This window comes from Eurosta solidaginis, chromosome 3 (genome assembly GCF_040869045.1).
Source record: "Eurosta solidaginis isolate ZX-2024a chromosome 3, ASM4086904v1, whole genome shotgun sequence".
Taxonomy (NCBI): Eukaryota; Metazoa; Arthropoda; class Insecta; order Diptera; family Tephritidae; genus Eurosta; species Eurosta solidaginis.
Genome location: NC_090321.1, coordinates 260454886 through 260469278, shown reverse-complemented (window position 1 = coordinate 260469278; position 14393 = coordinate 260454886). Strand labels below are relative to the sequence as shown.

At 36.2% G+C, this 14393-nt stretch overlaps 2 protein-coding genes across 3 annotated transcripts in view; both read left to right on the top strand.

Moving 5' to 3' along the window:
- Khc (kinesin heavy chain) overlaps window positions 1-14393 on the top strand; it is a 111214-nt gene that overhangs the window by 59771 nt on the left and 37050 nt on the right. The gene's annotated exons all lie outside the window — the stretch shown is intronic.
- LOC137247122 (uncharacterized) lies at window positions 206-6507 on the top strand. Its single transcript, XM_067778196.1, has 2 exons — window positions 206-3867; window positions 3940-6507. The coding sequence occupies exon 1, from the start codon at window positions 2270-2272 to the stop codon at window positions 2990-2992; it is 723 nt and encodes a 240-aa protein (XP_067634297.1). The 5' UTR covers window positions 206-2269; the 3' UTR covers window positions 2993-3867; window positions 3940-6507.

The following is a 14393-nucleotide window of genomic DNA, read 5'->3' as shown; positions in this document are numbered from 1 at the left end:
TGCCTGCCAAACTTCATCATGATATCTTCAACGACTGCGAAATTACAGCTTGCAAAACTTTTAAATTACCTTCTTTTAAAAGTGGGCGGTGCCACGCCCATTGTCCAAAAGTTTACTAATTTTCTATTTTGCGTCAAGTTTTATCGCTTTGTCCGTCTTTGGTAATGAAATCGCACTTTTTCGAAATTTTCGAAGAAGTGGGCGTTGTTGTAGTCCGATTTCGTTCATTTTAAATATCTGAGATGAGCGCCCAGGAACCTACATACCAAATTTCATCAAGATACCTCAAAATTTACTCAAGTTATCGAGTTTACAGACGGACGGACGGACATGGCTAAATGAATTTCTTTTTTCACCCAGATCATTTTGATATATAGAAGTCTATATCTATCTCGATTAGTTTATGCCGTTACGGATACCGTTATGCGAACAAAGTTAATATTCTCTGTGAGCTCTGCTCAGCTGAGTATAAGAAAAAATACTTGGTGCGTGTTTTCTCCGAGGGGATGTAAGGCGTAACTTCGCTTCCAATTTACGTTGTGCTTCTTTTTAGTTTTTCCAATGAAATTTTTCATATAGATGCGTTTAACACAAGCTTATGCATTCCAGTAACATCGCCACAATCAACCAATATGTTGTGTTTTAAATATGAAGGAACTTCAGACTTGGCAATTGAAGTTTATTTCGCCTTGCCCATTCATATACAAAATCGCGAAGCACTGTTAAAAACATTCTCCCTATACAACAAAAATACTTTATAACATATTTTGTGTCGTATTCGTTTGTTATATTGCAGTTTTTAATTGCGAAAAATGTTAGAAAAGTTACCAAAGAGTGGGAAAAGTAATTTCACTTGCAAAGTGTGCCAGCACCGTTAGCCAAAGCAAATGCCAAATTCTGGTTGTTGTTGTTATTGTAGCGATAAAGAGGCCTTGGGGAGTGTTATCGATGTTGATGGTCCTTTGCCGGATGCAGATCCGGTACGTTCCGGTAACAAGCACAATGAAGATACAGCCCGACCATCTCGGGAAACGATTTGTTATGACCACATGCGACCTTCTAGGCCATTCCGCCCTCCCACCCCCTAGATCATTGAGGAGTTCGGGGCCGCCAGAGCCTCGGCAGTTAATAAAATAGGATTCTGCACAGATAGGTGAGGTTGACAATTGAGTTTGGAGAAGCTATATATTTACTAAAATATGAGAGGGGACGTAATAGCCTCGCGGCAGTCGGCCTAGAACCAGAAGATGCTGATCCGATCGAACCGGATTCATTTATTCTAAATTACAATCGATACTGCAACATTCCTCTTATCTTAGTGGCCTGATTTTTAGCGCAAAACAACAACAGTGAGTTAAAATTGTTTGTAACTATATTTAGAAAGCCATTGTTTTAACGATGTTTTTACCTAAATAAGGTGTAATACGACAGTTTTGGTGTTCTTGATGCAGGAATTGCAAAAATATTTCTAGAAAGTCTTCAGAAGCGCTGCACAGGCTAAAATCCTTGTTGGATATGTCGTGAAAACGAATAGTTTGTGAAGAGGGAGAAGGTCCCTAGGGACCTTTTTGCCTTTTCAAACTGAAATTACTCCTACTTCGGCCACTAAAGATACCCAAATGATGAATCTCTGTAATTAAATCCAGTAAAGGCCCATCGATATTATGTGAAAAAGTACTAAAACTACCATATTTTACTCCTGAAAAATGTAAATAACAACACTTTTTCGGGGACAACATTGGTGAAAATTTTTCAGATAGCCGAATGACAGAACAAAGAAGAATTTAGAGCGAGACAATCATTGTGAATTCATACAAGTGAAAAATCTTTCTATTCCTCCATTGCCATACGTACCTGTCAAATAATTGCTGACAGGGAGAACGGTTGTCGCGAATGGCCAGAGAATGGAAGAAAGGTTTGCTTTTTGCTCGCGGTTATTAAATTGAAGTGCCATGAATTGCCCATTTGTGTTTCAAATCAGCTTTCTTTATTGATTTCAAGGAAAGGCACAATATTCTAATTTTATACTACTAGCAATAAACCAGTTCTTAGAATTTTTTGTTTTTATCATCATCCCTAATGTCTTTGAGTTCAGATAGACGTACGAAAGAGTATAAAAGAAGTTGTACTTTCGTAAAACAAATCAGTCAAAGTTTAGACAGCGAAGAGTAAAATCGTGTGTGATAGAAAGAAAAATATAAATATTGCAGATGCAAGTAATTTGGACGTTGCTGAAATTGTTGTACGCCGTAGTAGACGTTACCAGCAAATGACTGCGGATGAAAGGCCTGCAGTTGATAGTAGATTTGCTGATTTTATGGATGAAGAAATTGATATTGCTGCAATTGATAATTATGAAGTTGAGAATGATGAAGATCGCACATACCAACCTGCTGAAGAGTCAGATGCCGAAACTGAAGGATACGTCGAGCTAAATGATGATACTGATGACGACGATGATGAAGAGGAAGAAAATGATGGACAGGAAACGAATGAAAGTTACTATATTGGTAAAGATGGCACCCAATGGAGTAAAAAAGCACCACCAACATCACGCACTCGTAATCATAACGTTGTCGACTTCACAAGAAAGAAACCAGGACCAACAGGAAATATACACGACCCCTATACAATAATGCGTTCAATCATGATACAAGAAATAATACACTTAGTGCTACGTGAAACAAATCGTAAAGGCAGGGAGGTTACAGCTGCATGGAATTTGGCGAATCCCACGAAGAAAAAGGAGTGGAAGCCAGTGACAGTGAAGGAGTTTGACGCCTTTGTAGCTATTCTTTTGTATGCTGGACTCACAAGATCAAACCATGAACCAGCTATGGAATTATGGGGCGCGACGCGTTGCCCAATATACAAAGCTGCGTTGTCGTACGATCGCTTCATATATATAAAGCAATTTATTCGATTCGACAATGGAAATACTCAACAACAGCGAGTCATCAACAGCAAAACTGCGGCTATTGACGATATTTAGCAAATGATGCAACATAACTTGGCAGCAGCTTACACTCCTCATGAAACACTAACAGTTGATGAGCAGTTGTTCCCTTACAGAGGCCGCACCCGCTTCGCACAATATATTCCGTCAAAGCCAGCTAAATATGATTTGAAATTATGGTGGTTATGCGACTCACAGAGGTATTATCCTGTGAAGGGAATGATATATTCTGGAAAACTGCCAAACCAACAACGGGAGATAAACCAAGGGCAGAACGTAGTGCAGGATCTTTTGGAAAAATATTTAGATTCTGGCCGTACTATATACGCGGATAATTTCTTTACCACTCTTGACTTGGAGCGTATTTTGATGAGGAGGAAGACCGCATATGTTGGTACAGTGCGCTACAATAAAACATTCATTCCACAGGAGTTCAAGAAGAACCCAAATCGTACCATCAATAGTACATTATTTGGGTTCTACGAAGGGGATATAGCGTTATGCTCATACGTGCCGAAAAAAATAAAGTGGTGAACGTGATCTCCACAATGCACTACACCTGCCGCGTTGACGAGCAAACCGAGAATCGGAAGCCCTATGCCATATTAGATTACAACGCCAACAAATACGGCGTTGATACCATGGATCAAATGCTAGGCACTTACAGCTGCAAAAGAGCAACACAACAATGGCCGTTGGCCATGTTTTATAATATGCTGGACGTCGCTGCATTGGTTGCTTTTACGATTTACAACGAAATGAAGCCTATAAAAAGGAGTGACAGGCGGCGGTCGTTCTTGTTACTGCTAACGAAATAATTGGCCACACCAAATATCGAAGAACGTGCCCTGACCAACCATATAACCTCATATCCAAGGATACGCAATGCAATGGAAGCATTCGATGTCAGGGTAAGAAAAACATCTTCAAATTCAAGAATAGAATATATATTTATTTGTTTTTTATTTTTCTTTTCATTTCAGGTATTACCAAGACCGATGGAAGGCAGTGCACCGTCGTTTGCGGCTAGGTCAAGTAGACCGTCATGTCGCCTTTGCCGTTCTGAGTACGGGCGGGAGCGGAAAACGCGGGCATACTGCTTCGGCTGCGGCAACGCTGTTTGCGGAGAACATAGCACACTTTTACATCGCTGCAACACTTGCGCACGGGGCGGGGGACAAGAAGTACACGCTCAGCAACAATAATTTTTAAACTTTTTTATAATAATCTTAAGAAAATTCAAGCAAAACAGAAAATTTAAAAATTGAAAAAATTATTTTTGTATGTAGAATTTAGTTATAAACAATAAAAAAAAAAAAAAAAAAATCAAAAAAAAATTGTTTATATGAAAAAAACATGATTTACAAAAAAAGGTCTGTAGGGACCTTTTCACACGCCCGTGAAGTTCAGAACTGTCACTCATCGGAGGGTTAACAAAGACATGTTTAAATATTTTGGAACAAATTTTACATACATATATAATGGAAACATCAACAATATGAACGTAATAGTTTAGCACGGCCTTACTTATGGAAGCCAACAACAAAGATACCCAAATGATGAATCTCTGTAATTAAATCAAGTAAAGGCCCATCGATATTATGTGAAAAAGTACTAAAACTACCATATTTTACTCCTGAAAAATGCAAAAAACATCACTTTTTCGGGGACAACATTGGTGAAAACTTTTCAGATAGCCGAATGACAGAACAAAGAAGAATTTAGAGCGAGACAATCATTGTGAATTCATACAAGTCAAAAATCTTTCTATTCCTCCATTGCCATACCTACCTGTCAAATAATTGCTGACAGGGAGAACGGTTGTCGCGAATGGCCAGAGAATGGAAGAAAGGTTTGTTTTTTGCTCGCGGTTATTAAATTGAAGTGCCTTGAATTGCCCATTTGTGTTTCAAATCAGCTTTTCTTTTAAATGTGTCTACAGAAAATCAGACTACTTATTATTATTTATTTCTAAAATCTAGCTAATAGATTTTAATGTGAGCAGCCAGGTAAGCGAACATTTTAAAATATGTAAATAATGTAATGTACCAGTCGTCTACAAAAATGTTTGAGAAAGACTATTGAGCAAATGATTTAAGTAATCAAACAGCGATTAAACAGGTGATCGAGGCTGTTTACTATTGCGAACGTTTTTATCAAACATTCGCCACATGTATGAATTCACAATGGAGACAATTGACGGCTTACTTCACCTGGTTATTCCACCATGGATATCAACATGACAACTATAAGTTGAATAATAACTAGAGAATGATGGATATAAACTTGAGAACTATATATTTCTCTTTTTTCGATTTTTGTTGGGCAGTACTCAGAATCGGGCCATAAGTACTTGATATGTAATTTCATATTTATAGAAGCTATAAAAAATATTCTGTTCCAGATGAGCTTAGGCTACCTCACTTGTTATTTATCATTAACACTTCGCTTAAATTTACATCTCGGAATCTGCTTCCTCATGTCACCTCTTTATTTGTTTTTCAGAATATAGAAGCATACAAATTTATGGAAACTATGTACACATCGTCACCTACGTGGTAAAAGCTGCTCACCAGAAAATTGAAAATTTTTCTTCCGCGTTCTACCATCTACCCGGTGTAAACAAAATGCTCAGCACCCTGGAAAAATGTGTAATAAGAGAATTAACTTAGTCTAGCTTCTGATATCTAAATATCATCCGCGAGTCATTATCGGCGAAAATAAACTAGTACCTTTTTATTATTTGAAAGGCCGGTGATAAAAATGTATTTATTTTAAAAGTAAATAAAAGCAAGTGCGGTAAAAAACAAGTAAGGGTGTCTAAGTTCGGGTGTAACCGAATATTATATACTCAGCGTGAGCTTCAATTGTACATTTCATTTCAGAAAAATTACTTTTCTACATAACACGTGGCAACGCCCGTTTAAAAAGAATGTCTCCCCATTTCCTCTTACAATAAAACTTGATAAGTGAAATATCATTGATTCAAACTATTTTTTGCTTAGTTATAGCTTATTTTCGTCTACGACCTTTTTAAAAATCTTTATATTAAAGTGGGCGTGGTCTTTAACTGATCTCGTCCATTTTTTCTAAAAATATTTCCTGCTATAGGGAAAATTTGTGTACCCAATTTTATTACGATCCGTTAATTTTTCTTCGAGTTATGGCTCCCGAAACATTGAAAATTGCTTAGTCATATAAGGGGCGGTGCCACGCCCATTTTTTAAAATTTGAAGTTTTTCGTATTTACTGTTATAAATCCACTTGGGAAATGAAATACCCTTGATATAAAGCTCTTTTTGCAAAGATATAGCTTATTTTATTCGTCCACGACCCTTTAAAAAATCGTTTATATAAAAGTGGGCGTGGTCCTTAACCGATTTCTTAAATTTTTCTTCCAAGCATTCCTTATAGTAAAGGCAACTTCTCTGCCGAATTTTGTTACAATAGGTTTAACGATTTTTGATTTATGATAAATAATATTTGTAAAATTGATTTTATCACAAGTGGGCGCGCTACTCCCATTTAAAATTTTTTTTTCAAATTTTTATCAAGAGTCTCAATATCAGTCCACATGTCAAATTTCACCATTCTAGGGGTATTATTTACTAAATAATCAGGTTTTTTGTATTTTCCAAAATGTTATATATATAAAAAGTGGGCGTGGTTATCACCCGATTTCGCTCATTTTTAATACCAATCTATTCTGGGTCCAGATAAGCTCGTGCACCAAATTTGGTGAAGATATCTCAATATTTACTCAAGTTATCGTGCTAACGGACGGACGGACATGGCTCAATCAAACTTTTTTTCGATACCGATGAGTTTGATATATGGAAGTCTATATCTATCTCGATTCCTTTATACCTGTACAATCAACCGTTATCCAATCAGAGTTAATATACTCTGTGTGCAAGGCACGCTGAGTATAATAAAAACGACAGTAATAACGGGACTTGTCTATTTTTCTCTTAAAACAAGGACATATCGCTTCACACAATGAAACGCGGACTAAACGTTTTTTTTTCATTAGAAGAAGACAATTAAAAGTGGAAACATCATGCTATCTTAGCTGAATAGCTGAATAGTTAATATGGATCTATATTTCATCTTTGCCCATGCGTAAACTTAGCGGGACATCGAAAAAAATTTAAAGGAAATGGAACTGTTTCGTATATTCTTGGATTATTTTTGGACTGTTTCGGCACTGTTTCTTGAACATTTCGGGTAGAATTATTTCGACACTATTTCCGGACCGTTTCGGAACAATTTCATTTTGGAACTATTTTAGGTATCATTTCGGAAGAATTCAGAATCATTTCGAAACTGTTTTGGGAGAATTTTTGGGACAGTTTAAACATCCTTTCGGACACACTTGCGGATTATTTTTGGAATAATTTTGAGACTATTTCCGAACAATGTCAGGACGGTTATGGGATCACTTGGGACTTATTTCTAGATTATTTCAGAACAAATTTGGAACAGTATAAGGATCACTTTGGGATTGTTTGTGGACAAATTTCGAGATAATTCCGGGATTGTTTTCGGACGCATCCCGCCCGTACTTGTACAAATTAAGGGAGTTTTCCTTACTTGTATATTTTGATTGAGGTAGGACCTGTTAATTAAATACTGAAAATAAAAATGAACAATTCATTACAATAGTACAAAAATATACTATACAGTTCCATCCCCTCCAAATTTTATCGAAGTTCGTAAATTTTTACGCATGTGCAATCTTAGCTCCACATTCGTTGATATGCAAGCGCATCCCTCCGCCCCTGTCCTTTGTAAACAAAAATGTTTCGTCGTTGTGACATCTTCAGTGTATTTTTTGGTATTTTCTATACATATATATGTATATTTTTTTTTTTTAATTTTTACACGGTCCAATTGTTCAGTACAAGTTCAACTCAGTTTGTCAGTTAAACTACGCTTAAACTTCTTCTGCAGTTTCTCAGTCTACTCTAACTGAAGTTTAAGCTGAGCTTAAGCGGCCGATCTGGCAGAGTTAAACTCCAGTTAACCTATCAGTTATTTGCGTTTTTCGAAATGGCATCGAATATACCCAACAAGCATTTGGGCTTGAGTACCATTAGAGCTCATATTGATAACTAGCATACTTCTAAACTCACAAGATTTGTTTCGAAACAGTGGCTCATCTCGAGAATCATACCGTACTCAGCAAAAGGGCGAAGTTTTTATAAAGCAAAAAATGCTATAACTTAAGTTGAAAAAATTTAATTAACAACATATGGTTCTCTAACTGGACTCAAATGTAAGATTCCATATTGCAGTATTTTCCGAAAATAAAATGAAATATATATAATTTAAAAAATAAATAAATGTGACGGTTTATGAATAATTAAATAATGATGTTGGATATCACCTCCGGAATTTTTTTCCCCTGTTTGTTGGGAAAACAAACTCCGAATCTACAAATTATCTAGATAATAAAAATACCAATATTGCCGCAGAAGAAAGCCTACCCCAAAGGCGGCTTTAAACAGTGACGGAAAAACTGCTCTGGAGTTTAAATTTGACTAGAATTTAAGCAAACTTAGTTTAGTTTAAGCTTAGATTAACCAACTACTGAAAAACCGAGCCTAAGAACTTTATTTATATACAAAAATCCACTGTCTTTCCATTAGTTAGCAGCATTTACCGCGGTGGCGACGATATATACAGAGTCTTTCATGAATGATTTTTAAAAATAGATTACTTGACGTTTTATCTACATATACATTTGCTTGTCTTTCTTTCTTGTTATATTTCTTTGAACGCACAGGTTTTTGTTATTCTTAGGAGTTTTCTTAACAACAACATAAATACTTGACACCGATTTTCTGTCAAACGCCAAAGGCATAAGTGCAAGTTATTTCCCGATCTTAGGGAAACTCATTAAGTGTGAAACGTGCAGCTTTTGCCGTTTTCCATTATTTGTTTTATTTAAAAATGCTCAATGGGGCTTTATTTTGAATAGGGTTATGGCGTATTTTTAAATTGAATAGGTGCGTTTGGTTATGTTAAATTCATGTGGTGAGCAAACTTGCTGAGATTGGTTTCTAAAGCTGGTTATTTACTTTTTTGGCTTGTTTCTTTCTATTGGGTTGGCGCGATACTTTGAACTTTGTATAAGATGATATATATAAACTTACATGCATATATTCATTTATGGATCTGCAATCTAATCTATATTGTAACGAATTTACTGCAAATCCTCTTATTTGCAACCCTCTGCTAAGTTCGTAACGCTAAACTGTTGAATAAATAACTCCAATATGTAATAATGCAAAATGGCCTTTATTCAAGTACTTCACAATAACACTTGTACTTTGCAACGAATAGCTTACTTAATAACCAAACTGATTGACAGCTCAAATGAAACTCTACTATTCAAAATAATACTGCTATAGCTCGCTAGATAGCGCTTAATCCAAATCTCAAATCAAACTGAATTACTTCTTACTCGCCTGCCCCGCTTTTATAGTTTACGCTGCATACTTCTAGGCTCTTCCATTTCCAGAACTTACCAACTATATTCGTGTGTGTATAGTTCTCATATAGTTCCTACTTGTTTACAATTGCCTATTTTTTAGCGCTTCTCAGATGTACATATGTGAGTTTGTAGTTTACAGTCTCCCGCACACATATAAGCATATAAGTAAATTCATCTGTGTGTGACATCTCATCTCTCGCTGCCTTGTATGTAAATGTTGCTCGTCGGAATGTGTACATATGTGTAGACGCAATTATTGATTCGTTTATGTAGATACATAATGATTGAATTATTGATGTGAATTCACGTCACTGCTTAGCATCGGCCTGGAGATGGCAGCACTCCTTAGTTTTGCTAATATTCGTAACAATATATTCTACCCAAACGAAATATATTTTGCATATTGTTTCTATAAAGATATGAATGATTCAGTATTTGAACTAAACACACACAATACCAGCTACGCACACTTACATATTTTTATTCACATACATATTTCTATTTAAATGTGCAATCATATTTATAACAATTAAATCAGCAATATAATAATGCGAAATTGCAAAGTGCAAAACGGGGCATAATTCCACTGCTACATACCGCGAAATGCATATTTGAAAAATATTGCATTAACTTAATTGCTAAAACTCAATTGTATGTAAACATGTAAATAATATTCTCTGAGTTTGATAAACGTAACATAAATTGCCAAGTTTCCTAAGATGGGTGAAAAACACCCAAAACAACCCCCGAACCAACTTCATGAATGACTCTCTCATTGGTCTAAAAAATTTTCGAAGTAAGTACATACATATTATGACAGACTAAAGAAAACTATACAATCTAAAGGAATTTATTTAATAATTTGGGAACAATTCAAACAACGTGACATCAGGACGGACAAGGCGACAGCTGTATCGATTATACGTTGTAAATCTCTTCAAAGCTTCTCCCGGGAGTGGGAGTCGAACCCGCACTCCTACGATAGTTGAGATGGTTATAAACGCATTCAGCTACGTCATGCCTTAGTTGTTGTAAAGTTTTTCCCAATTACCTTCTTTTTGCATATTTTAATCTTTTACACATTGCATACTTCGTATGCAATTATGTGTTAAAGCTATGCTTTGTACGGCGGTTTTCAAAGAAACTTTGGTTTTGTTGCTGTTTTTGTTCTATTTATAGAACTACAACGAATTAACCAATTTTGTCTGTTTGTATGATTTAATAATCGGGGATTGCCCGTATTGCTTTTTTTTTTAAATGTATGAAAACATTTATTTGAAGCAATTTTTTAATTTTTATAATTTATTTAATAATTTGGGAAAAATTCAAACAACGTGACATCAGGACGGACAAGGCGACAGCTGTTTCGATTATACCTTGTAAATCTCTTCAAAGCTTTTTCTCCCGGGAGTGGGAGTCGAACCCGCACTCCTACGATAGTTGAAAGTTGATAGTTGTAAAAGATTAAAATATGCAAAAGGAAGGTAATTGGGAAAAACTTTACAACAACTAAGGCATGACGTAGCTGAATGCGTTTATAACCATCTCAACTATTGTAGGAGTGCGGCTTCGACTCCCACTCCCGGGAAAAAAGGCTTTGAAGAGATTTACAAGGTATAATCGAAACAGCTGTCGCCTTGTCCGTCCTGATGTCACGTTGTTTGAATTTTTCCCAAATTATTAAATAAATTATAAAAATTAAAAAATTGCTTCAAATAAATGTTTTCATACATTTAAAAAAAAAGCAATACGGGCAATCCCCGATTATTAAATCATAATGTAAAGAAATGTTTTCCTTCGTTGGCGGAAAAATGGTTTAAATTTATATTAGTGGAATTTTCTGCACTCTTGCTTGCTTGTTTTATGCCCCTATTACCGTTTACAATTCTCTAACAACTTTTTGTGGCATTACCGTTTACAACGTTGTGTTGGTGTAGTTGTCAGTGACGTCAAAATCTTACAACTGATTACTAGTAGTTGCCTCATACAATTTTGCAGTTGTTTTGAAAATATGTAACGTTTTAGAAGACGGTTCACCACCTAATTTTTAACAAAAATTTTCAAAATTGGTATTAAAAAACACGTTTCGACCTCCGATTTAAGAAACCGAAAACAAAAATTAAAAATTTTATTTATATCATATCATTTCGGTTCAAATTTTCATGTGGTTGTTGTGTTTTGCCAGATTTTTTCTACACACTAATGCAGAAAGGCTTTGGACCTACCCAGGGTTATTTTGACAAATCGCGGCCAAAGGTCGCCAACGCAGAAAGATGGTCTGTGCAAAAAAAAACTGTGGATCGGGCCTCATATTTCAGAGCCTCTCGGGCCATTTTGCGGGTTTATGTAAATGGTTTTCGGCAGAAATAAAATTTTTAATTTCCGCTTTCGAATCCTAAAAACGGAGATCGAAACGCGTATTTCGATACCACCTTTGATAAGAGTTAGATGATGCACGGGCTCATAAAACGTTACCAAAAAAAAAAAATTTGAAGCCGGTAGTTAAACCTCTTTTAATCAAACAATAATCAACAATTTTGTACACATTTATAGAAAACCCGTTTAAACGAAGGATTACCTTGAATAACTTTTTGACTTTATGGAGCGCCACTCCGAAGTTGGACGGGGCTGACCGCAGTTCGGATGCAGCCGTGACTCCCATTGATACTAATCACTACTCCTGGGAATCCTGTTTTACAGTAAAATAAAATTTTTGCTATTTGGGTTTTATTTCACTTCGCACTAATATGCTCCTCAATAATATCTAAAACCAGTCCAACACGAAAATCATTTCCACAGAATTTTTGATAGCTGCCATCATAAAGGAATCTGAGTGTGGCGCATAATTTTAAAATAGGGGTACAGCCTTCCCTCGAAAGCGTTTGTGGAAATGGTCCTTAATTTTGTTTAGTAAGGAGCAAAATGCTTCCATTCAAATCTGCAAAATAACTTCATTTGAAGGTCATCATTTGTCACTTAAACAATTTCTTACTTGGTGCTAGGTAGTTCCAAGGGATTGGAATGATCACGCGAATGTTTTGCGTATTCGCGACATGTCAATCACGAACATTTTTGCCATTATAAAATAGATTTCATATAATATCCGTTTTGCTTTTAATAACAAAATCACTTTTGCAAATGCTAAAATGTCCGCCACAAATTGATCAGCTGTTCATTTATCTGTCAAATCATCACTTTCTGAAGTTGGCAACTCAATTCAACTTCAACTGAAATAAGTTGTAATTCGTAATACCAAACAGGAGTTGAGTTGTCTGCAAGTTGAGTTGTTTTAATTACAACCCAACTAAGTTGAGTTGTACACCATAAAGGGGCGTTAGTTAGGTTCAGTTATCGGTGAGAAAGTGACACGATATATTTTTATAATAATGATCTAATTTTAAAAGAAACTGCTCATTCATTATTTTGTATATCGTTCAATTATATCAATTATCTACAAACATTATTGTACAATTATCTACAAACATTATTGTATCTACAAACATTATTGTTACAATTTTAGAAAAAACTTCTATTGAATTTGTAAACTATGCGAAGCAATTTAGAAAACGTTCTTGAAAAAATCCGAAAATTCGGTTAATTTTTACGCAAATTTCGAAGTTTTTTTAAGTTTCTTAGTCTAATAAAGTTGAGTGTAACAAAGTACAAGTTATAGGTCCGTCAAAACTCTCCCTCTCCACCTTTTCCCGTACTTCTTTTCCGCTCAATCTATCCCTATCTATCTATCTTCTTCCAACTATCCCTTTCTTAGTATCTTTCTCCTTCCCTCTCTTCTCTTCTCTCTACTTCTTCGTAATCTTTTCCATCCCTTATGCCCAGTCCCAGTTCCAGTTTCAGTCCCAATGCTAATCCTAGTCCTAGTCCGAGGCCCATTCCTGCTCCCAATCTCTGTCCCAGTTCCAGTCCCAGACGGTCCCTAGTCCATTTCTCGAAAAAAGGGTAAATACTACGCTAGGTAAAAGGGCGACCTATATACCAAATTTCAGGCAAATCGAACTGTGAATAGAATTTTTTCGTATCGACCGGTCTATCGTCCAGGCCCTTTCAACGCCATGAATAGTAGTGCAGCAACTTTATCTTCAGCACTCCAGTTGTTCACTGCTGCGGTCTTCTCAAACTGAATCTTAAACACCTGGAAAGGAACAGAACCGTCAAAGGATGGTGTTTTTACCTTTGCATTGCTTGCTGAAACAGCTGGGCGATTTAGTTCTAACTGCTCCATACGACCTTTTAAATCATCTACTTCTGCCTGAAATTGAGCCATTTTTGCATCCTGCGCTTCCAGTTTTGATGATACCTGTTCCAAAATTTCTGCCGACATTTCAGATATACGTGCCTCTTGCGCTTCCAATTGAGATGCCATATATGTCTTTTGGTCTTCCAGTTGAGATGACACTTGCGACGTCATTTCTGAAATACGTGCCTCCTGTGATTCCAGTTGGGATGCCATATATGTCTTCTGTTCTTCGAGCTGTGTTTCCATCTTGGATGTTATTCGTTTCTCTTGGGATTCCATCTGTGATGACATATACGTTTTCTGTTCTTCTAGTTGAGATGACATTGTCGATGTTTGAGCAGATGTTGCAGCCAAAATCATGTTCAAGTCTGTGCTCGTAACTGTCTGCGATGTTTCGGTTTTCTCTTCAATTTTTGTTGTCTCCTCGCCATCAAGATGAAAGACATACTCTTCCACATCAATTCCTCCTGCTTTCATTGCCTCTGGTAGCCGTGCCTGAAGTTCGAGTTTAACGCCGCTTGTATTCAATCCACGGCTCTCCAACTCCTTTAGTTGCTGGATATTCAATTCACTGAACTTTGCCATGTCCTTGTTGTCTTCTGGATTTTATTCAACAATTTCTCTTCTGACACCAATTGTGACGAATTTACTTGCAAATCCTCTTATTTGCCCTTTTGCTAAGT